The sequence below is a fragment of the Salmo salar genome, chromosome 16, assembly GCF_965601325.2.
Source record: "Salmo salar chromosome 16, fSalSal1, whole genome shotgun sequence".
Lineage (NCBI taxonomy): Eukaryota > Metazoa > Chordata > Actinopteri > Salmoniformes > Salmonidae > Salmo > Salmo salar.
The window spans coordinates 68257731-68280704 of NC_138306.1; the positions used below are offsets into that span (position 1 = coordinate 68257731).

Here is a 22974-nt window from a genome sequence, read left to right on the forward strand (position 1 = left end):
GTTATGGCAAGCCTAAATAAGTTCAGGAGTAAAAATGTGCTTAAGTCACATAAGTTGCATGGACTCAGTGTGCAATAAGTGTTTAATTATACTTTGGATGGTGTATCAATACACCCAGTCTCTACAAAGATACAGGCGACCTTACTAACTCAGTTGCCAGAGGAAGGAAACCTCTCAGGGATTTCACCATGAGGCCAATAATGACTTTAAAACAGTCACAGAGTTTAATGGCCGTGACAGAAAACTGAGAATGGATCAACAACATTGTAGTCACTCCACAATACTAACCTAATTGACAGTGAAAAGAAGGAAACCTTAGAGAATACAAATATTTCAAAACATGCATCCTGTTTGCAACAAAGCACTAAAGTAATACTGCAAAAAATGTGGCAAAGCAATTAACTTTTTGTCCTGAATACAAAGTGTTATGTTTGGGACAAATCCAATAACATATTACTGAGTACCATTCTCCATATTATCAAGCCTAGTGGTGGCTGCATCATGTTATGGGTATGCATGTAATCATTAAAGACTGGGGAGTTTTTCCAGGTAAAAAAATAAACGGAATGGGTACAGGCAAAATTCTAGAGAAAAACCTGATTTCAGTCTGCTTTCCACCACACTGGGAGATTAATTCACCTTTCAGCAAGATAATAACCTAAAAACACAAGGCCAAATCTACACTGGAGTTTCTTACCAAGAAGACTGTGAATGTTCCTGAGTGGCCGAGTTACAGGTTTGACTCATGAACACTTTCTGAAGGTACTGTATTTAATGGTGTGCTATATAACAAGACACAGCCATGCTGTTTCAGGTCAATACACTGCAAATGGTATGTTTGGTTTAAAGTCCCCAAAATGACATATAGAAGCATCTCAGTGGGATAAGATTTTTATTATTTCCAATGGTAATCAATACATTTGACAAAACAAGCACACATTCGGGTCATACAAAAATAAACTGCTTATTACCACAAACAAGGTGTACATTTTTTGTTGGCTGATAAAATACAGTACAAAAAAAGATGTGCAAGAAAAAAATGGAAAAGCTATTCCTCAAGTAGACATTTCTGATTTCTTCTCTGGTCTCAAGGACTCGATCTCCATAGCCATTAGGAACCCTAGTTTGGAGGTAAGTGGAGAGAGAGAGATTGGCAGCCCATGTCACTTCTAAAGGCAACTGACATGCAAAGCTTTTATACACATGAAAAATGAAAACACATCTCTGAAGGGACTTTAACATGTGCGTCATTCGGTAAGGTTGCTGAGTGCGTGTACAATCCAGTCAAATTGCTGTGGTCTGTCTGAGGTGCTTTGTCCCTTCTAGTAATTCTATTTCTATGGTGTATACAATTTCAGTATGGTGTATACAAAACATATTAAACAATATATATAGATAAGTATTGAGACCGTGGTAACATATAGGACTGAGCATGTCAAAAATGTCTGTCGCAATTTATGTACGCCTGAGTAGGTGGTGTTGTTTTTAGTAGTCTTTTTTCTTTCATCTCTGTTTATTGTGAATATTAAGTTGCTGTTTGTTCAATGAAATCTACAAAAACAGAATTAAAAAAACTACTTCAGCCTCACCTTCGGTGTAGTCCATCTCAGGCCTGGTGGAGATGAAGATCCAGGCCATTCCTACCAGCACAGCCACTACCAGATTCACTATGATCCACGGGTTCAGGATCTGGTGCTCTGACCCAGGAGGCCTGGAGAGGGGAGGGGGTTGTAAAAGTCACAATGCTTTTTTGTTTGTTTGGCTGGAGTCAGAGGAACAGAAGAAAAAGGGGGTTCTCTTCTCTCCGACTCCCAACAGTGACACTGTGTGGTAGGATAATCAATATACAAGAACTAACTAACACGTTAATAGCAAGACAATAAGAACAGTTAGTTAGCACACCATAAGGTCTCGTTAGCACTGGGGTACAGGTTGATGCGGTCACTGGTCATTTGCTGGCTGAGAGAGAGGACCAGAGCTGAGAAGTACACTGCAGGAGGAGAGGAAAAGTTACTTCAGTGAAATGACCATTTGCCAAGGCCAGAGAGACAAAGTGCTTGGTGGGCTGGCTGGCATCATATACAGGTTGGCTCTGTCTGTCCTGAATGAATGAATAGAGTAACATTCTGTAAAGATGTTTTCACTCACAGAAAGAGGCTAGAGCAACTGGGTCCAGGGTGACAAACTCTCTCATAGCCATGGCGCCTTTAGCCAGATTCACCCTGAAATGGAAAGAGAATGAGTCTCTCTCCACACACACACACTGGGGAGGGACGGGGCACACTGGGGTTTGTTGTAAAATGTGCAAGCCTGTAGCTAGAGAAAGGAGATATATTTGTGAGGGGGTCCATTGATGGAACAGAACGACAGTGCGTTGTATACATACACACAAACAAACACCTCCTAGCTCTAGCCACAGGCCTCCCATATTTTCACAACAATGGCCACATTTATTTTGGGCCTGACCCCAGTGTGCCACACACAGACCCCCACTCTCTCTCCCTTCCTTACCTGTCAAAGGCTGACACGGTGCTTATAGCCAGTAGCAGGTAGAAGAGAGACTGTGCAGGGTAGGCCAAGCTGTGGAACTGCTGCAGTAGGTTAGGCAGAGTAGTGAGATGTTTCCCTGCCAGGGCATAGATCACTATGATGTTCCACACTGCAAAGCCCGCTAGGAAGCCGTGGCAGAACAGCCCAATCCCCCTGTACATTAGAGAGATAGAGTAGAGGTCGACCGATTAATCGGAATGGCCGATTAATTAGGGCCGATTTCAAGTTTTCATAACAATCGGTATTTTTGGCCACCGATTTGTATTTTTAAACCTTTATTTAACTAGGCAAGTCAGTTAAAGAACACATTCTTATTTTCAATGACGGCCTAGGAACGGTGGGTTAACTGCATTGTTCAGGGGCAGAACAACAGATTTTTACCTTGTCAGCTTGGGGATACAACCTTACGTTAACTAGCCCAATGCTCTAACCACCTGCTTTACGTTGCCATGGTAAGTTGCTAGCTAGCATTAAACTTATCTTATAAAAAAAACAATCAATCAATCATAATCACTAGTTAACTACACATGGTTGATGATATTACTAGTTTATCTAGCCTGTCCTGCGTTGCATATAATCGCACGTTGCTCCGTGTACCTAACCATAAACATCAATGTCTTTCTTAAAATCAATACACAAGTATATATTTTGAAACCTGCATATTTAGTTAATATTGCCTGCTAACATGAATTTCTTTTAACTAGGGAAAATGTGTCACTTCTCTTGCAAACAGAGTCAGGGTATATGCAGCAGTTTGGGCCGCCTGACTTGTTACGAACTGTGAAGACTATTTCTTCCTAACAAAGACAGCCGACTTCGCCAAACGGGGGATGATTTAACAAAAGCGCATTTGCGAAAAAAAGCACAATGGTTGCACGACTGTACCTAACCATAAACATCAATGCCTTTCTTAAAATCAATACACAGAAGTATATATTTTTAAACCTGCATATTTAGCTAAAAGAAATCCAGGTTGTCAGGCAATATTAACCAGGTGAAATTGTGTCAGTTCTCTTGCGTTCGTTGCACGCAGAATCAGGGTATACAGAATCTGGCTCGTTGCGAACTAATTTGCCAGAATTTTACGGAACTATGAAATAACATTGTAGGTTGTGCGATGTAACAGGAATATTTAGACTTATGGATGCCACCCATTAGATAAAATACGGAACGGTTCCGTATGTCACTGAAAGAATAATGTTTTCGAGATGATAGTTTCCGGATTTGACCATATTAATGACCTAAGGTTTATTATATTATAGTTAAGTCTATGATTTGATATTTGATAGAGCAGTCTGACTGAGCGGTGGTAGGCAGCAGCAGGCTCGTAATAGTCAAAGGTATATGGTTTAGAGAGAAATAGTCGACGCGTCATAATTCCTGTAATAACTTGCGGCTGAACTTGAAAGGGGTTCCTTCGTTATTTTACCGTTCATGTCTTCCATAGAGAATGTCTTGATCTACTTCAAATAAGGTCTGTGTTTTGTGCTTAAACCGCCTCGGTGTTTTGATACCCGTGTAAATCTCACTAGGTAACGTTTGTCAACATATTTTCATAAATCAACTCTACAAAAAAATGATCTTCGCTTATATTGATCAGAGTTATATCCTATGGATATCTACAGTTATAAAATTGGCAAGGTGGTGTAAGCCTAAACCAAACACAGACCTTATTTTAAGTTAATCTAAAAATATCCTATGGAATAAATGAAGGAACCGCTTTTCAGATTTTGATGGGGGCATGGGAATTATGACTCGCACTTTGGTAGTCAATTCTTACCATGCCCATTATTAAAATAGGATTTCCTGCATATAGAAATTACAGTTTTTGTTTTCAGCAATCATCACAGGTAACTTAAACTCTATTTTTATTATTCAAACAGTTGAGAGTATTTGTCTCCTAAGCAGACTCTTCAGTATCGTTGTCACTTCAGAGCTGTGTGTGTGTGTGTATATATTAAAAAAAGCATAATAGTAAATCGGACGATTAATCGGTATCGGCTTTTTCGGGCCTCCAATAATCGGTATCGGCCTTGAAAAATCATAATTGGCCGACCTCTAATACAGAGACGTGAGATAGAGGGAGCATACACACACCACACACACACACACACACACACACACACACACACACACACAGTCGTTCAAACAGACACCTGCACACACATGCACACCTGAAACCACCATGTACCCTAACAGACACATCTTTGGTGGTCCACATCTGCTGGATGTCCATGAAGTTGTCCACCTGATCGCTGGACTTCGGTCTGTCTGACCGATCGGCCGCTTGAAACCTCTCTGAAAGTAAAACAACACATCATTATCCAACATAGAAGATAGGACACACAAGGACGTCCAAAGAATTCATATAAGGCCAATTTTTCCAGACACAGAAACAAGACTAGTCCTCGACCAAGTAAAGCTTCCAATGGAGGTTTTCCATTGAAATTGCTTCATAGTCCAGGACTAGGTTAATTAATCTGTGTCCTGGAAACCAACCTATACTCTTAAACTCTACCATGTACAGCTAACATAAAATAACAGAAGGAAGGGGGACACTCACTGCTCCCCTCTACAAACACCTTCCCCACAGGCTGGCTCTGTCCCAGGGGAGCAGAGAACAGGGAATGCCGGGGGATGGGTGGCTGAGCATCTGTGATGATGTAATCGTCCTCTACATGAAGCTCGTTGACATACTGCGTCTCTGACACCTGCGACTTCCTAGGGAGTGACCGCGAAATAAATAATAGAAAGAACAAAAGAAAGGGAAACTGAGCTCATTAATAAAGCATATCACAATAGAACCATATAAGTCAAAACATACCACACACATTTTACTCTACACCATAAATCAATAACATTTCATTTGTCACATACGTGATTAGCAGATGTTATTGCGGGTGTAGCGAAATGCTTGTGCTTCTAGCTCCGACAGTGCAGTAATATCTAACAAATTACACAACATATACCCAATACACACAAATCTAAGTTGGAATGAATTAATATGGACGAGCGATGTCAGAGCGGAACGGACTAAGATACAGTAGAAGAGTATAGAAAACAGTATATACATATGAGATGAGTAATGCCAGATATGTAAACATTAAGTGAATGAGATACCATAGAATAGTATGGAAAACAGTATATACATATGAGATGAGTAATGCCAGATATGTAAACATTAAGTGACTAAGATACCGTAGAATAGATAGGCCATATTATAGTGTCTCTTACTTCTTCCTCTTGGGTTTTTTGGTCACTTCTTCCCCTGCCTCTGCTGTGTTCTGGACCAGTCCATCCCCGTTCACCAGGTCAGCCTGGTCATCCTCCAGGTCTGAGACACAAACAAGCGAATGAACAACGCTCCACATGTAACTTAATACATTTCACAAATACAGTAAGTACAACTATGACATATAGCCTATAAATGGTTATGGTAAAACAGAATGGAATATATTGAATATAAGTGGAATATAATCTTAACCATGCAGAAGTGATAGAATAAATAATACGCAAACAAGATAATGTTTGAGTTAAAAGTAGGAAGAGTAGGTATATGGTTCCCCTGAGGCATGTTGTTTACCTATAGTCAGGCCTGTTGTTTACCTATAGTCAAGCGTGTTGTTTACCTACAGTTGAAGCCAGAAGTTTACATACACTTAGGTTGGAGTCATTAAAACTCATTTTTCAACCACTCCACAGATGTCTTGATAACAAACTATAGTTTTGGCAAGTCGGTTAGGACATCTACTTTGTGCACGACAAGTCATTTTTCCAACAATTGTTTACAGACAGATTATTTCACTTATAATTCACTGTATCACAATTCCAGTGGGTCAGAAGTTTACATACACTAAGTTGACTGTGCCTTTAAACAGCGTGGAAATTTTCAGAAATTATGTCATGGCTTTAGAAGCTTCTGATAGGCTAATTTACATAATTTGAGTCAATTGGAGGTGTACCTGTGGATGTATTTCAAGGCCTACCTTCAAACTCAGTGACTCTTTGCTTGACATCATGGGAAAATCAAAAGAAATCAGCCAAGACCTTAGAAAAGAAATTGTAGACCTCCACAAGTCTGGTTCATCCTTGGGAGCAATTTCCAAACGCCTGAAGGTACCACGTTCATCTGTACAAACAATAGTATGCAAGTATAAACACCATGGGACCACGCAGCCGTCATACCGCTCAGGAAGGAGACGCGTTCTGTCTCCTAGAGATGAACGTACTTTGGTGCGAAAAGTGCAAATCAATCCCAGAACAACAGCAAAGGACCTTGTGAAGATGCTGGAGGAAACAGGTACAAAAGTATCAATATCCACAGTAAAACGAGTCCTATATCGACATAACCTGAAAGGCCACTCAGCAAGGAAGAAGCCACTGCTCCAATACCGCCATAAAAAAGCCAGACTACAGGTTGCAACTGCACATGGGGACAAAGATTGTACTTTTTGGAGAAATGTCCTCTGGTCTGATGAAACAAAAATAGAACCGTTTGGCCATAATGACCATCGTTATGTTTGGAGGAAAAAGGGGGATGCTTGCAAGCCGAAGAACACCACCCCAACTGTGAAGCACGGGGGTGGCAGCATCATGTTGTGGGGGTGCTTTGCCGCAGGAGGGACTGGTGCACTTCACAAAATAGATGCCATCATGACGAGGAAAATTAAGTGGATATATTGAAGCAACATCTCAAGACATCAGTCAGGAAGTTAAAACTTGGTCGCAAATGGGTCTTCCAAATGGACGATGACCCCAAGCATACTTCCAAGTTTTGGCAAAATGGCTTAAGGACAACAAAGTCAAGGTATTGGAGTGGCCATCACAAAGCCCTGACCTCAATCCCATAGAAAATTTGTGGGCAGAACTGAAAATGCGTGTGCGAGCAAGGAGGCCTACAAACCTGACTCAGTTACACCAGCTCTGTCAGGAGGAATGGGCCATAATTCACCCTATTTATTGTGGGAAGCTTGTGGAAGGCTATCCGAAACGTTTGACCCAAGTTAAACAATTTAAAGGCAATGCTATCAAATACTAATTGAGTGTATGTAAACTTCTGACCCACTGGGAATGTGATGAAAGAAATAAAAGCTGAAATAAATAATTCTCTCTACTATTATTCTGACATTTCACACTAAAATAAAGTGGTGATCCTAACACCCAAGACAGGGAATTTTTACTTGGATTAAATGTCAGGAATTGTGAAAAGCTGAGTTTAAATGTATTTGGCTAAGGTGTATGTAAACTTCCGACTTCAACTGTATAGTCAGGCATGTTGTTTACCTATAGTTAGGCATGTTGTTTACCTACAGTTAGGCATGTTGTTTACCTATAGTCAGGCATGCTGTTTAGCTATAGTCAGGCATGCTGTTTAGCTATAGTCAGATATGTTGTTTAGCTATAGTCAGATATGTTGTTTACCTATAGTCAGGCATGTTGTTTAGCTATAGTCAGATATGTTGTTTACCTATAGTCAGATATGTTGTTTAGCTATAGTCATATATGTTGTTTAGCTATAGTCAGGCATGTCGTTTACCTATAGTCATATATGTCGTTTACCTATAGTCAGGCATGTTGTTTACCTATAGTCAGATATGTTGTTTACCTATAGTCAGGCATGTTGTTTAGCTATAGTCAGATATGTTGTTTACCTATAGTCAGGCATGTTGTTTACCTACAGTTAGGCATGTTGTTTACCTACAGTTAGGCATGCTGTTTACCTATAGTCAGGCATGCTGTTTACCTATAGTCAGGCATGCTGTTTACCTATAGTCAGGCATGCTGTTTACCTATAGTCATATATGTTGTTTACCTATAGTCATATATGTTGTTTACCTATAGTCAGGCATGTTGTTTACCTATAGTCAGGCATGTTGTTTACCTATAGTCAGGCATGTTGTTTAGCTATAGTCAGATATGTTGTTTAGCTATAGTCAGGCATGTTGTTTACCTATAGTCAGGCATGTTGTTTACCTATAGTCAGGCATGTTGTTTACCTACAGTTAGGCATGTTGTTTACCTACAGTTAGGCATGCTGTTTACCTACAGTCAGGCATGCTGTTTACCTATAGTCAGGCATGTTGTTTAGCTATAGTCAGATATGTTGTTTACCTATAGTCATATATGTTGTTTACCTATAGTCAGGCATGTTGTTTACCTATAGTCAGGCATGTTGTTTACCTATAGTCAGATATGTTGTTTACCTATAGTCATATATGTTGTTTACCTATAGTCAGGCATGTTGTTTACCTATAGTCAGGCATGTTGTTTACCTATAGTCAGATATGTTGTTTACCTATAGTCATATATGTTGTTTACCTATAGTCATATATGTTGTTTACCTATAGTCAGGCATGTTGTTTACCTATAGTCAGGCATGTTGTTTACCTATAGTCAGATATGTTGTTTACCTATAGTCATATATGTTGTCTACCTATAGTCATATATGTTGTTTACCTATAGTCAGGCATGTTGTTTAGCTATAGTCATATATGTTGTTTACCTATAGTCAGGCATGTTGTTTACCTATAGTCAGATATGTTGTTTAGCTATAGTCATATATGTTGTTTACCTATAGTCAGGCATGTTGTTTACCTATAGTCAGATATGTTGTTTACCTATAGTCAGGCATGTTGTTTACCTATAGTCAGATATGTTGTTTACCTATAGTCATATATGTTGTTTACCTATAGTCAGGCATGTTGTTTAGCTATAGTCATATATGTTGTTTACCTATAGTCAGGCATGTTGTTTACCTATAGTCAGGCATGCTGTTTACCTATAGTCAGATATGTTGTTTAGCTATAGTCAGGCATGTTGTTTAGCTATAGTCAGGCATGTTGTTTAGCTATAGTCATATATGTTGTTTAGCTATAGTCAGATATGTTGTTTAGCTATAGTCAGGCATGTTGTTTACCTATAGTCATATATGTTGTTTAGCTATAGTCAGATATGTTGTTTAGCTATAGTCAGGCATGTTGTTTAGCTATAGTCAGGCATGTTGTTTACCTATAGTCATATATGTTGTTTACCTATAGTCATATATGTTGTTTACCTATAGTCATATATGTTGTTTACCTATAGTCATATATGTTGTTTACCTATAGTCAGGCATGTTGTTTAGCTATAGTCATATATGTTGTTTACCTATAGTCAGGCATGTTGTTTACCTATAGTCAGATATGTCGTTTACCTATAGTCATATATGTCGTTTACCTATAGTCATATATGTTGTTTACCTATAGTCATATATGTTGTTTACCTATAGTCAGGCATGTTGTTTAGCTATAGTCATATATGTTGTTTACCTATAGTCAATGTTGTTTACCTATAGTCAGATGTGTTTACCTATAGTCATATATGTCGTTTACCTATAGTCATATATGTTGTTTACCTATAGTCATATATGTTGTTTACCTATAGTCATATATGTTGTTTACCTATAGTCAGGCATGTTGTTTACCTATAGTCAGGCATGTTGTTTACCTATAGTCAGATATGTTGTTTACCTATAGTCATATATGTTGTTTACCTATAGTCAGGCATGTTGTTTAGCTATAGTCAGGCATGTTGTTTAGCTATAGTCAGATATGTTGTTTACCTATAGTCAGATATGTTGTTTAGCTATAGTCAGATATGTTGTTTAGCTATAGTCAGATATGTTGTTTACCTATAGTCAGGCATGTTGTTTAGCTATAGTCAGGCATGTTGTTTAGCTATAGTCAGATATGTTGTTTAGCTATAGTCATATATGTTGTTTAGCTATAGTCAGATATGTTGTTTAGCTATAGTCAGATATGTTGTTTACCTATAGTCAGGCATGTTGTTTAGCTATAGTCAGATATGTTGTTTAGCTATAGTCATATATGTTGTTTAGCTATAGTCAGATATGTTGTTTAGCTATAGTCAGGCATGTTGTTTAGCTATAGTCAGATATGTTGTTTAGCTATAGTCAGATATGTTGTTTAGCTATAGTCATATATGTTGTTTACCTATAGTCAGATATGTTGTTTACCTATAGTCAGGCATGTTGTTTAGCTATAGTCAGATATGTTGTTTAGCTATAGTCAGGCATGTTGTTTACCTATAGTCAGGCATGTTGTTTAGCTATAGTCAGATATGTTGTTTAGCTATAGTCAGGCATGCTGTTTAGCTATAGTCAGGCATGTTGTTTAGCTATAGTCAGATATGTTGTTTAGCTATAGTCAGGCATGCTGTTTAGCTATAGTCAGGCATGCTGTTTAGCTATAGTCAGATATGTTGTTTACCTACGGTCGCTGCCTTTTTCTTCTTCTTCCTTCTCTGTGGTACAGCTTCCTGCGAATCGGGGGTCAAGGCCTGGATGACCTCAGATGACCTGTGACTGCTCAGACCCCCCACCTGGGCCATCTCCATCCCTGAGTCTGCTGCACATACAAACAACACAACTCTCTTATTATATACTTGAGGTGTACTTACTATGTGGTTCAAGTCATTACTAGTACTTTAACTGTATATACATGATTATTTGACAGTGGAATGCAAGCTTTATAATTAACCCATAGCCTGAAACTTAAAGGCAAAGTGCCTCCAAAATCTGGAACAACGCTGTTCACCAGCAGTTCAACAGAAGGAGCTCCCGAGAACTATTCCTTGGAACTATTCCTTTTCCACCCACCCTCTGGGCTTTCAACACCATCCACCTGACTCTTCCTCTTGCTTTTAGGGACCGGCATCCCGTCTACATAGGAGACAAAACAGGTTAAGAAAACTATATACAAGCCAGCAGCACCAACCTAAATTCAATAGTTAAATGATCTATTACAACACTCATCTGAAGGCAACTCACCACCTGTATCTTGACTTCATGCAGTTGTTCAAATGCCATACATAAAAAATGGAAAGAGAGAGCGCGAGAGAGATGTTCTGCTGGGATAAATGAGTTGAAACAGTATCACAACAGCATAAGGAGGCTAGACTCACCTTGACATGGGGGGCAGGGCACGCTGTCCACGCTAAAAAGGACCAGGAAGAAGAGAATGAGGCTTGCCCAACATCTTACATAACACATTTAATGATTACTTAATATTCTTCATTATATTCACTTATTTAACCTTTATTTAACTAGGCAAGTCAGTTAAGAACAAATTCTTATTTACAATGACGGCCTCCCCCCCCGGCTGAACACTCCCCTAACCCAGACAGCGCTGGGCAAATTGTGCGCTGCCCTATGGGACTCCCAATCACGGCCAGTTGTGACACAGCCTGAGAACGAACCAGGGTCCGTAGTGACGCCTCTAACACTGCAATGCAGTGCCTTAGACCGCTGCACTCTTGGGAGGCCCTCAATCCATACATGCCAAGAGATAGGATCAGAGGGGAACCAAGGAACAACGGAACCAAGCAAGTGGTTGTACAAAGCTCTCTCCAAAACTTGCTTTCAAAGTAGATAACACTCCCAGTCACAAACAGTACATTTCTCCAATTGATCTCAACAATAAAATCCTTCAAAACCCAACAACCTGGACTCAGAAAAGAGAGTCCTTCTCATACAGAGAAAAGATCCAGCAGCACCAGGGCCCGGTTTCCCAAAACTTGGCCCAGGACTGTGTATGAGAGAGAGAACTTACCATGATTTGTTTTCTCACCATTCCATCCAAGAATCAGGAAGGGCTCTGAGGATATTCCTGTGCCACAGCCTTGGTGGCACTGCCTAATCCTGGGCCAAATCTGCAGTATGCATCTGCCAAGGTACTGGAATACCAACCAATCAAGGCATAGATCAGATCAGACTATTCAGACTTGAGAGATTTGACCACTTGAGGTGAAAGTGAAGAAGACCCTCAACAAAAATAGCCTAGACCAAACTACAACACCTTTATTGATGTAATAATTTGGTGTAAGAACAATGTTGATGATTATTAGGAACATATTTAATTTCCCTCTCATATTAGGCCACAGTTTTGAAGTGACATAAGTTACTCCTCTTCATGGTGTTGTTGACCTTTGCCCCTAATGCTGTATGGTTCTGCAGCAAGGTCCCTGTTACAGCCTCTCTGATTTGTTGTTGTTGGGCCCTCTGCAGGGTGCCGAGTGCAGAAACCAGAGACCTATGGGAACCCGCTGTCTGAGAGCAGTCTTTTGACTTTAGGCTACCAATGTGCTGCATACTAGCTAGTTACAAGTCAAAATACTCTTAAGATTTATGATATGGATGGTCGTGTAAGTTGTAGTGGCGCATGCTCGGTAATGATAGTGGTACCTGTGGAAGAGGCGGGAGGTCCCTCCGTCGCGTGCTTTGTGCCTAAATAAATATTTTGATTAAAAAACAAACTGCACACACCGGGCAACTGGAATAGGACAAAAATCACTAGTTATAACGAATTTATGGATAAATAGTTATAGCTAACTAAGATATAGCAAAATTATAACTAGCTGGTCAGCTAAATTAGCTAGCTAGAGCAACCTTGTATTCCGACCGTTACACGATTAGCTAACTGAAATAACTAGCTAGGTACATACCTGGAATCCTCCTGTGTCCATTTCTGCGGGATACCCTATTAAAACAACCCCGATAAGAGATAGCTAGTTAGCTACCTAGCTGTTAAAACGTTTTGGGCTGGTAATGTCTGCATGTTGGTTGCCACGCTGTTTACCCGACCACTTTGTTTACACTCGTTGCCTTGCCATTACAGTGATTTTTAGCTGAGAACACAAAAAGGAACTTCCGGTTTTCAAAATAAAAGCCTTCTGTCTTCTACACATGTTGACACAAAAAGCCACACAAACACATATTCAAAAAACGCGTTCACACACAAAATTGTATTTTTAAAATTGGTAACAATATACATCACATATTTTAGTATTATTCCATATCCCATTATGTTACACAAAAAATATTCTGTATAATAATAGCCTGGGATTACAGCCTGTACTGAAGGTATCAATCAGTATTATGAAAACGTGTTCTATGGTGAGCACACAACTCCACTTACTTGCTCACCTTCCTACTGAAACATTGTACCAATCTAGAGCACTTGAATATACGTTCTTTGGCATTAACATTCATTTTATTAAATCAAATAAAACATTAAGAAAATACAGAAATTCAGCATGGACAATTATTTGCTCTAATTGTAAACGAAAGATGAGAGGTTAACCTACAACCTCTCATAGCATGCCTATGTAGCACATCAATACATTATCTCCAACTATGCACACAATTTCAGAGAAAAACAGACACATGATTTTTGGTTTAATCCAGCGCCATCATAGCCTTGAATAGGCAAAATAGTCAACAACAGATTTCAAGCAGACACAAGGACAGTATCTGTATGAGTCTCTCAAACTCACACTAAACAAAACAAAAACAATAAATCCAATCCAAAACAAATTCCACTGGAGAGCAGAGGGTATCTTCAGAAGTAGCAGCCAAAGGTGACAGCCACTCCTCATCCATGTTGTTCTCCATTCCCTCTTTTACGATGCCCTGTTTGTTATCCTTTTATGTCCTCTCCTAATTTCTCATCAAAACACCTCTGTGGGTCGTATCCAGTTGACAGGAACCCACTGTGGCTCGTCCTGAGCCCTCCTCACAGCCCTCAGTAGCTGAACACAGGAGTCTTGCAGCCTGTCATTCACCATCACATAGTCAAAGAACTGGCAGTAGTGAGACTCCATCTTTCTGGCTGCCTCCTCAATCTCCTGGAAGTCTTCCTCCTGTTGGGAACAGAATAACATGACAGTTGGTCACTATCTTAACTATGGCATGATGGTCAGTATTTCAACCATTTGATCACTATAGGGATGGCATATTATTACCAGGTATCTTTGGAAAAAGAGGTTCAAACCGTGAGAGACTTCCTGGTCAATGAAAAAAACGGAGAAATGATAATAAAACCATAAGAGTGCTTACTTTGAAAGGGATGTTGACGTAGTAATTTGTAGTGATCTGAGCGTCCTTTCTGGTCTTCTTCATGCGTTCTGCGGTGGGCGGCTTCACATAGATGATGTAGGCTTGAGCTCATGTGTCCTCACTGACTGGATGGCCTAAAACGGGACAGTCATCATACATGGGTCAATTGAGAACTAATTCTCATTTTCAATGAAGACCTGGCCAAGATGCAACTGAGGTCAACACAGAGCTAACTCCACAATAGGGCCAAGTCAGTGATGGAGCCCCACTGGGGAAGAACCCCAGCAGGACTCACATGAGGCTCGACTTCGATGACACAGATCTTTCCACTGTTCAAAACATCCTTCACAGCATCAAGACTAGTGCCATAGAAATGACCTTTGTACTCCCCGTTTTCCAGAAACCTGGTTTAAAACAAATGCAACACAAAACCCTGGCTTGTAATCAGGTGGTCCACATCAATGTTATTAACTTACTTAATCCTCTTTGTCCCCGTTAGGACATAAGGCCACGAGTCACATTCATGTTGTGACAGTTGATTTAACAACATGTGTTTGTGAGAGGAAAGTGATAAGCTGTTAATCAGTGAGTACCTACTTGTTGTTGTAAACCATGTTCTCAAACAGTTCTCTGTTGATGAAGTGATACTCTTTACCAGACTCCTCATGGCTCTTAGCGGCTCGTGTCGTGTCTGGAGGAAGAAGGACAAATATTTCAGATGACATCATAGGAAGACAAGACGTCATATAAGACATCATAGGACGACATCAAATAAGACATCGATTGTATCCATGTCAACAATGGAAGAACGTCAAATAGACTGGCAGGTTCACAGAGGTTTGGTGGTTTACTTACGAGGCACTGCCCCTTGAAAGGTCACTGGGTTGATTTCGATTAACTGTCTGCGAAGTTCGTTCACTCCAATGCCAGAGGGACCTAAGAGAGAAGAACACACTTGTGAGGTCTCTGTAATGTCATCACACATGTTCTGCGTCAATACAAGTAGAGACACACTGCCCATGTACAAAAACAGTGACACAACATGAGTCATACTGTCTCTGCATTATTGGCCACAGAACCATTTACACGTTAGTACGTACTCATGACAGTCAATACATATTTGAATCTTGTGCCAATCTATTTGTGTAGCTGGTTAGTGCCAGACTGGTGTCTTACCCACCAGGGCGACCAGGCGGTGCTTGTCCTGCGGGTTGCACTGGTATCGTACCACCTCTTTGTATGGGTTGTTGAGGGCACTGTAGCAGCTGCCAGAGCAGCGGGTGTGGCAGGAATGCTGACTGGAGCCTGTGCTTAGGGACTGGCGCTGACACAGACGCAGCCTACGTCTGAACCCAGTTAAATAGATCCCCTCGATGTTAGTGCTGAACTCATCCTCCTCTAGGAGCGGGAGAACAGGGAGGGGGAGAGCATGATAATGGGATGAATGTGTATCTCACTAGACATGGTGTTGGAGTTGATTCTAATTGAGCTCAAAGGAGAGCTCAGTAGAGCAAGTTATGTTCGCCTTCTCTTACAGTGAGGGAAAAAAGTATTTGATCCCCTGCTGATTTTGTACGTTTGCCCACTGACAAAGAAATGATCAGTCTATAATTTTAATGGTAGGTTTATTTGAACAGTGAGAGACAGAATAAGAACAAAAAAATCCAGAAAAACGCATGTCAAAAATGTTATAAAATGATTTGCATTTTAATGAGGGAAATAAGTATTTGACCCCTCTGCAAAACATGACTTAGTACTTGGTGGCAAAACCCTTGTTGGCAATCACAGAGGTCAGATGTTTCTTGTAGTTGGCCACCAGGTTTGCACACATCTCAGGAGGGATTTTGTCCCACTCCTCTTTGCAGATCTTCTCCAAGTCATTAAGGTTTCGAGGCTGACGTTTGTTAACTCGAACCTTCAGCTCCCTCCACAGATTTTCTATGGGATTAAGGTCTGGAGACTGGCTAGGCCACTCCAGGACCTTAATGTGCTTCTTCTTGAGCCACTCCTTTGTTGCCTTGGCCGTGTGTTTTGGGTAATTGTCATGCTGGAATACCCATCCACGACCCATTTTCAATGCCCTGGCTGAGGGAAGGAGGTTCTCACCCAAGATTTGACAGTACATTGCCCCGTCCATCGTCCCTTTGATGCGGTGAAGTTGTCCTGTCCCCTTAGCAGAAAAACACCCCCAAAGCATAATGTTTCCACCTCCATGTTTGACGGTGGGGATGGTGTTCTTGGGGTCATAGGCAGCATTCCTCCTCCTCCAAACACGGCGAGTTGTGTTGATGCCAAAAGAGCTCCATTTTGGTCTCATCTGACCACAACACTTTCACCCAGTTGTCCTCTGAATCATTCAGATGTTCATTGGCAAACTTTAGACAGGCATGTATATGTGCTTTCTTGAGCAGGGGGACCTTGCGGGCGCTGCAGGATTTCAGTCCTTCACGGCGTAGTGTGTTACCAATTGTTTTCTTGGTGACTATGGTCCCAGCTGCCTTGAGATCATTGACAAAATCCTCCCGTGTAGTTCTGGGCTGATTCCTCACCGTTCTCATGATCATTGCAACTCCACGAGGTGAGATCTTGCATGGAGCCCCAGGCTGAGGGAGATTGACAGTTGTTTTGTGTTTCTTCCATTTGCTAATAATCGCACCAACTGTTGTCACCTTCTCACCAAGCTGCTTGGCGATGGTCTTGTAGCCCATTCTAGCATTGTGTAGGTCTGCAATCTTGTCCCTGACATCCTTGGAGAGCTCTTTGGTCTTGGCCATGGTGGAGAGTTTGGAATCTGATTGATTGATTGCTTCTGTGGACAGGTGTCTTTTATACAGGTAACAAACTGAGATTAGGAGCACTCCCTTTAAGAGTGTGCTCCTAATCTCAGCTCGTTACCTGTATAAAAGACACCTGGGAGCTAGAAATCTTTCTGATTGAGAGGGGGTCAAATACTTATTTACCTAATTAAAATGCAAATCAATTTATAACATTTATGACATGCGTTTTTCTGGATTTTTTTGTTGTTATTCTGTCTCTCACTGTTCAAATAAACCTACCATTAAAATGATAGACTGATAATTTCTTTGTCAGTGGGCAAACGTACAAAATAAGCAGGGGATCAAATACTTTTTCCCCTCATTGTAGCTCCTCTCACATTCCAAATTGGAATTCAGAAATGATTGAGATAAAGTAAACAGTGTTATAGTTGAGTAATACTGTATTTTGTATAGCACAGGCTACATGATTAATTAATTGCAACAAAGACTTACCTACCAGGTTCAAAATCTTCCTCATCTGTTAGAAAATAGAAAAAAAGACACTCAAAATAATCCACCAAAGTCATCTTGAAGTAAACAAATGAGTGAAACAATATGATTTATTGTAGAGGAAATTAGGGAAATCCTACCAGCTTCAACACACTTTTCATCAACGGCCATCAGGTCTTCCTCTGAAAGAGCCAAGTATGACAGGTCAGCGAAAAGTCGAAAATGAAATACACTATATATACAACAGTACGTGGACACCCCTTCAAATGAGTGGATTCGGCTATTTCAGCCACACCCGTTGCTGACAGGTGTATAAAATGGAGCACACAGCCATGCAATCTCCATAGACAAACATTAGCAGTAGAATGGCCTTACTGAAGAGCTCCGTTACATTCAACGTGGCACCGTCATAGGATGCCACCTTTCCAACAAGTCAGTTCATCAAATTTCTGCCCTGCTAGAGCTGCCCCAGTCAACTGTAAGTGCTGTTATTGTGAAGTGGAAACGTCTAGGAGAAACAACGGCTCAGTCGCGAAGTGGTAGGCCACACAAGCTCACAGAACGGGACCCCCTAGTGCTGAAGCGTGTAGCTCGTAAAAATCGCCTGTCCTCTGTTGCAACACTCACTACCAAGTTCCAAACTGTCTCTGGAAGAAATGTCAGCACAAGAATTGTTCGTCGGGAGCTTCATGAAATTAGTTTCCAAGGCTGAGCAGCCGCACACAAGCCTAAGGTCACCATGCGCAATGCAAAGCATCGGCTGTAAAGCTCCCCGCTATTGAACTCCGGAGCAGTGGAAACACGTTCTCTGACGGACAAATCTGGGTTTGGCGAATGCTAGGAGAACACTACCTGCTCCATTGCATAGGTCCCCTGTGGCTCAGTTGGTAGAGCATGGTGGTTGCAACGCCAGCATGGTGTGTGCAATGCCAGGGTTGTGGGTTCGATTCCCACGGGGGGCCAGTACAAAAAAAATGCATGAAATGTATGCATTCACTACTGTAAGTCACTCTGGATAAGAGTGTCTGCTAAATGACTAAAATGTAAAAAACTGTAAAGTTTGGTGGAGAAGGAATATTGGTCTGGGGCTGTTTTTCATTATTCGGTCTAGGCCCCTTAGTTCCAGTGAAGGGAAATCTTAACGCTAGTATACAATGACATTCTAGATGGTTCTGTGCTTCCAACTTTGTGACAACAGTTTGGAGAATGCTCTTTCCTGTTTCACCATGACAATACCCCCTTGCAGAAAGCCAGGTCCATACAGAAATTGTTGTTCAAGATCGGTGTGGAAGAACTTGACTGGCCTGCACAAAGACCTGACCTCAACCCCATTGAACACCTTTGGGATGAATTGGAACGCCAAAGGGGAGACCAACTCCATATAATGCCCATGATTTTGGAATGAGATGTTCGACAAGCAGGTGTCCACATACTTTTGGTCATGTAGTGTAACAATAACTGCCTCACATTGAGAACTGGCACCATAAAAAAGGATCATAGTTCTTATCTTCATTCACAGTGCTCAATTCAGGTAAGCAAGAGGTATAAGATCATTGGCATGTATTACTGTTTTGGATATACAGTAACAATTGTTACCAGCTGCTTATAATTTGGTATAAAAGAGCTGAAAAGCCAGATGTAAAGATGAGTAGGGAACTCTACTCACAGGGTTTGATGTAGGTGTGCGGCTGGTGGGGCTGAGATCACCAGAACTCTTTCTGTTTCCTCCTGAGCAGGTTTGTGGAGGGGATAAGTCCAACGCAGGCCGAGGTGCTGGGTAGTTTCTTGGCCTGCCACCAGAGGGTGTCTGACTGGTCCACGATCTCCAGCACGTCTCCCTTCCTGAAGTCCATACCTGCCTCGGCGCAGGGGATGGCCGGGCCCTGCTGGAGACTGTAGTCTGCCATGGCACGCACATACAGCTGGGACACCAGGAGACACAATACAAGAGACAACAAGACACAAGGACAATGCAATGAAAAGATCTCTACTACAACACTGAAGACAGGAACTGAGCCATAGGTTTTCTTGGTAATAGTAACCTCCTATTGTCAAGAGAAAGACTTTGGTTTTGGTGCCATTATGGTTCAATCAGCTTACATGACTTGTCTGATACTGTTACCAGGGAAGGGTAGGTCAGCAAACATGCCATTACTCACTATCATCTGGTTGTTGAACCACGTTGAACATGAGGGTGCCTTGAGACCGGGCCTGTGGGTCCAAAGACAGATAAACACCCATGTACATCACAGGTGGATGAAGACATACTACAGACACCATCTGTGTTGACTGTGTGAAATGGGTGCATGTTTGGGCAGCCAAGCAGTGTTCTGCTACTCACCAGTATCTCAATGACCTGCTCAGGCTCCAGGCCATCTACAAAGAAGTCATTCACCTCTGTGATCCTGTCCCCTGCATGCAGCAGACCTAGAGAGAGAGAGGGGGGAGGAGGGGGTGGGGCACAAATGAGAAAGAAGAAACAGATTAAAGGCAGAGCGAGAGAGAGAGTGAGTGAGTGTGTGAGAGAGAGAGAGAGAGAGAGAGAGAGAGAGAGAGAGAGAGAGAGAGGTGGTCTCACCGCTGCGGTCCGCCAGTCCACCATGGATCACCCGTGCCACAAAGATCTCCCCTGTTATCCCATTTCGCTTTATCGTGGCTCCCTAAGAGAGATACAGAGAGGGGACATGAGTCCAGGGTTAAAACATTTCCTTGTAGCTCTCACACATACAGTGAGCTCCAAAAGTGTTGGAACTTTGACAAATGTTTAGTTGCTTTGGCTCTGTACTCCAGCACTTTGGATTTTAAATGATGCAATGATTATGAGGTTAAAGTGCAGACTGTCAGCTTTCATTTGTGCATCTAACTTTCTCACTCATCATTATTCACGATTCATTCAGGATTATCGTTAATCATGGTAGCATCCACATTAATGTAGAGGTGTTTAAAAACATGATATTCTTATTTACAATGATAGTGACTCCAAATGACACAATACATTATTTACCATTCTTCTATTGGGCACAAAATAATATGAAACACAAACAAAACAAACAGGAAATGCATCCAACAAATGTGTAGACTCACAAGCTTGATGTAGTCATTGCATGCTATGAATATGGGACCAAATACTTAACTCTTTACTACTTTAATACACAAAAGTGAATGTGCAAAAACTGCTGTAATTTCTAAACGATTCACCCGATATGGATGAAAATACCCTCAAATTAAAGGTGCACTCTTGTATTGTATCATTTCAAATCCAAAGTGCTGGAGTACGAAGTCAAAACAACAAAAAGTGTGTCACTGTCCAAAAACTTTTGGAGCTCACTGCAAACAGAGAATTATCACTGGGGTGGAACAGCAACAATGACACATTTGGCCTATTACAGGTTATGGAGGGTGTCATGTGATATGAGATGAAAACATCATGAGTCAAAAAGGAATAATGGACATGCTTTATTTACAATTACAAAATGAAATCATGTGAAAATAACAGATGACATTCGGGAAACACAGAGTTGCATGAAACACAGACGGACGGCTTGAGGATGGAAACGCAACAATGAGCATAGCCAACAAATAACAATTGCGGGATGAATGGTGGGCGACATGCAGGTGATGAAGATAACAGAAGAAAGGATAAATGCCTTTTGAAGCCGAGATCTCTGAGGGAATCTTGAGGAGAGGACCATTCCCTGAAGCAGAGGAATAGAAGATCTCCTGAAGATACCAGAGCACCACTGTCCTCCTGGCTGGTTCACTTCCTCTTCTTCCTCTTCTTCTTCTTCTTCCCCTGGCTGGAGCTGGAGCAGCAGCCAGTCTTGTTGTGGTTGGGGGTGGGCGGGGCAGGTGGTGGAGGTGTTGAGAGGCTGTTGTAGACGTGGGGTTGCTGGGGCTGGGGTTCCACATGCTTCTTTTGAGATGTGGGGGAAGCACCAACATGCTTTTTGGGAGACATAGGCGGAACCCTGGTCTTCAACCCGGCCTTGGGTGACCCATTACAGGCTGGGGACCGAGGCTGAGAGATCTTCCCCTGGGATGTGAATATGCCATCCATAGAGCCAGTGAAGGAGCTGGAGGAGGTGGAAAAGGAGGAGGAAGAGGAGGACAGGGAGCATACTCTGGACTGGTGTGAAAGGGATGTCTGAGTCTTCAAGCTGCTGGCTGTTTGTTCTTGTTCGCTGGCTGATATGTTGACTGGCAGGCTACTGCTGCTGGTTCCTCTGTGTGGTTCCGGTGTATCTGCTACCGCCCTGCTGGCAGCGATGAGTGTCTGCAGTCTGCTCACCACCTGGGCCAGCAGCGTCAGGGCCTGGGCATTCTCCTGGACACTCTCAGACATGCGCTCTGTGGCGGCGGCCATCTTCTGCCCCAGCAGCCGGACATCATTGGTGCTGCGCTCCATAGAGCTGGCAGCCTGCTGCACCGTGGACCTCAACTCATCCAGGCTCAACTGCTTAGTCAGCTCCACAGGGGGGTTGAGAGGCGTCTCATCTACCCGCCGATGCTGCATGGGGCTGGGGGGAGCCGTGCGCACCCGGGGACTGACGCTGTAGCTCCGGAACCGCGGAGGAGTTCCAGGGGGATGGTGGTCACCCATGGACAGGTGGTATGCAGCCATGCAGGGAGGGGTGAGAGTCCAGGACTGGAGGGGTGGAGCGTGGTGTGGGAGAGGGGACAGGGTGTTGGCTGACCCTCTGTCTTCGTCGCTGTCTAGCTCCTCGATCACATTATCTCCAGAAGCAGGGAGGAGAGAGAGGTTGGAAAAAGGTAATCTATTAGCCTGAATTAGAGTACAAGTTCCATTGTGTTGTATTATAATGTACTAAACTGATATGTATTGCAGTGTACAGCAATAGATACAGTATTGCATCATATTGTTTTCAGCGTCTTTTCAACTGTAGTTCTTACCAATGAGGACAGAGCTACAGACCGAGGGGGCAGAGCGATTAAGACCTTCTTCTTTCCAGAGTGCATCAGTCTGGTACGTTCTGCAGTTACTCATTGGCTTAAAATGTGGCGGAGCGCGGTGCTTGCCCAGGGGTGGTGGACCCGCAGAAGATAGCAATTCAGCTGGTGGGTAGCTGACTCTCCTTGTGCTGGGCATGACTGGTCGCTCCCCGGGCACTACGTCCCCCAGAGCCCCCACATCGTGCCAGGGGCCCTCCACCGCTCTGGCCCCACCGTGGATCAGCCTTTGGCAGGTCATCTTCCTCAGGGTATCCCAGCGACTGCAGATCCCCCCTCCTGAGCTCCTCTTTCAGG

The 22974-nt window shown here is 42.2% G+C and overlaps 2 protein-coding genes across 5 annotated transcripts; both read right to left on the reverse strand.

The window, feature by feature from the left end:
• Positions 1-875: 875 nt before the first annotated feature.
• On the reverse strand, positions 876-13247 carry LOC106574250 (transmembrane protein 237B). Of its 4 annotated transcripts, XM_014149989.2 has the most exons (15): positions 13051-13247; positions 12791-12832; positions 12159-12282; positions 11512-11543; positions 11378-11391; positions 11207-11269; positions 10818-10955; positions 5785-5884; positions 5114-5271; positions 4725-4848; positions 2512-2703; positions 2149-2222; positions 1903-1990; positions 1590-1711; positions 876-1120 (listed from the first exon to the last, which is right to left on the reverse strand). In XM_014149989.2, exons 3-15 carry the CDS (start codon positions 12177-12179, stop codon positions 1056-1058), a joined length of 1191 nt encoding a protein of 396 aa, XP_014005464.2. In that variant the 5' UTR covers positions 12180-12282; positions 12791-12832; positions 13051-13247; the 3' UTR covers positions 876-1055. The 4 variants fall into 4 exon arrangements, with proteins under 4 accessions (XP_014005464.2, XP_014005463.2, XP_014005462.2 ...); XM_014149988.2 differs by lacking the exon at positions 12159-12282 and having other exon boundaries at positions 10818-10952; XM_014149987.3 differs by lacking the exon at positions 12159-12282.
• A 796-nt stretch (positions 13248-14043) lies between these two features.
• On the reverse strand, positions 14044-19924 carry LOC106574357 (MAGUK p55 subfamily member 4). The gene is made up of 9 exons (XM_082962849.1): positions 19869-19924; positions 19376-19631; positions 17850-17891; positions 17717-17737; positions 15624-15841; positions 15299-15379; positions 15041-15134; positions 14444-14577; positions 14044-14247 (listed from the first exon to the last, which is right to left on the reverse strand). Exons 3-6 carry the CDS (start codon positions 17878-17880, stop codon positions 15359-15361), a joined length of 291 nt encoding a protein of 96 aa, XP_082818975.1. The 5' UTR covers positions 17881-17891; positions 19376-19631; positions 19869-19924; the 3' UTR covers positions 14044-14247; positions 14444-14577; positions 15041-15134; positions 15299-15358.
• Positions 19925-22974: the final 3050 nt, after the last annotated feature.

Coding starts and splice junctions, on each gene's coding strand:
- LOC106574250 (XM_014149987.3), bottom strand. CDS start 13,071: ATGGACACAGGAGGATTCCAG. Junction 1,991..2,148: donor AGTTGCTCTAGCCTCTTTCT/GTGAGTGAAAAC, acceptor CTCCTCCTGCAG/TGTACTTCTCAGCTCTGGTC. Junction 1,712..1,902: donor AGTGCTAACGAGACCTTATG/GTGTGCTAACTA, acceptor TCCCCTCTCCAG/GCCTCCTGGGTCAGAGCACC.
- LOC106574357 (XM_082962849.1), bottom strand. CDS start 17,880: ATGGCCGTTGATGAAAAGTGTGTTGAAGCTG. Junction 15,842..17,716: donor TGAGGAAGATTTTGAACCTG/GTAGGTAAGTCT, acceptor TCCCGCTCCTAG/AGGAGGATGAGTTCAGCACT. Junction 15,380..15,623: donor AGCACCGCCTGGTCGCCCTG/GTGGGTAAGACA, acceptor CTTCTCTCTTAG/GTCCCTCTGGCATTGGAGTG.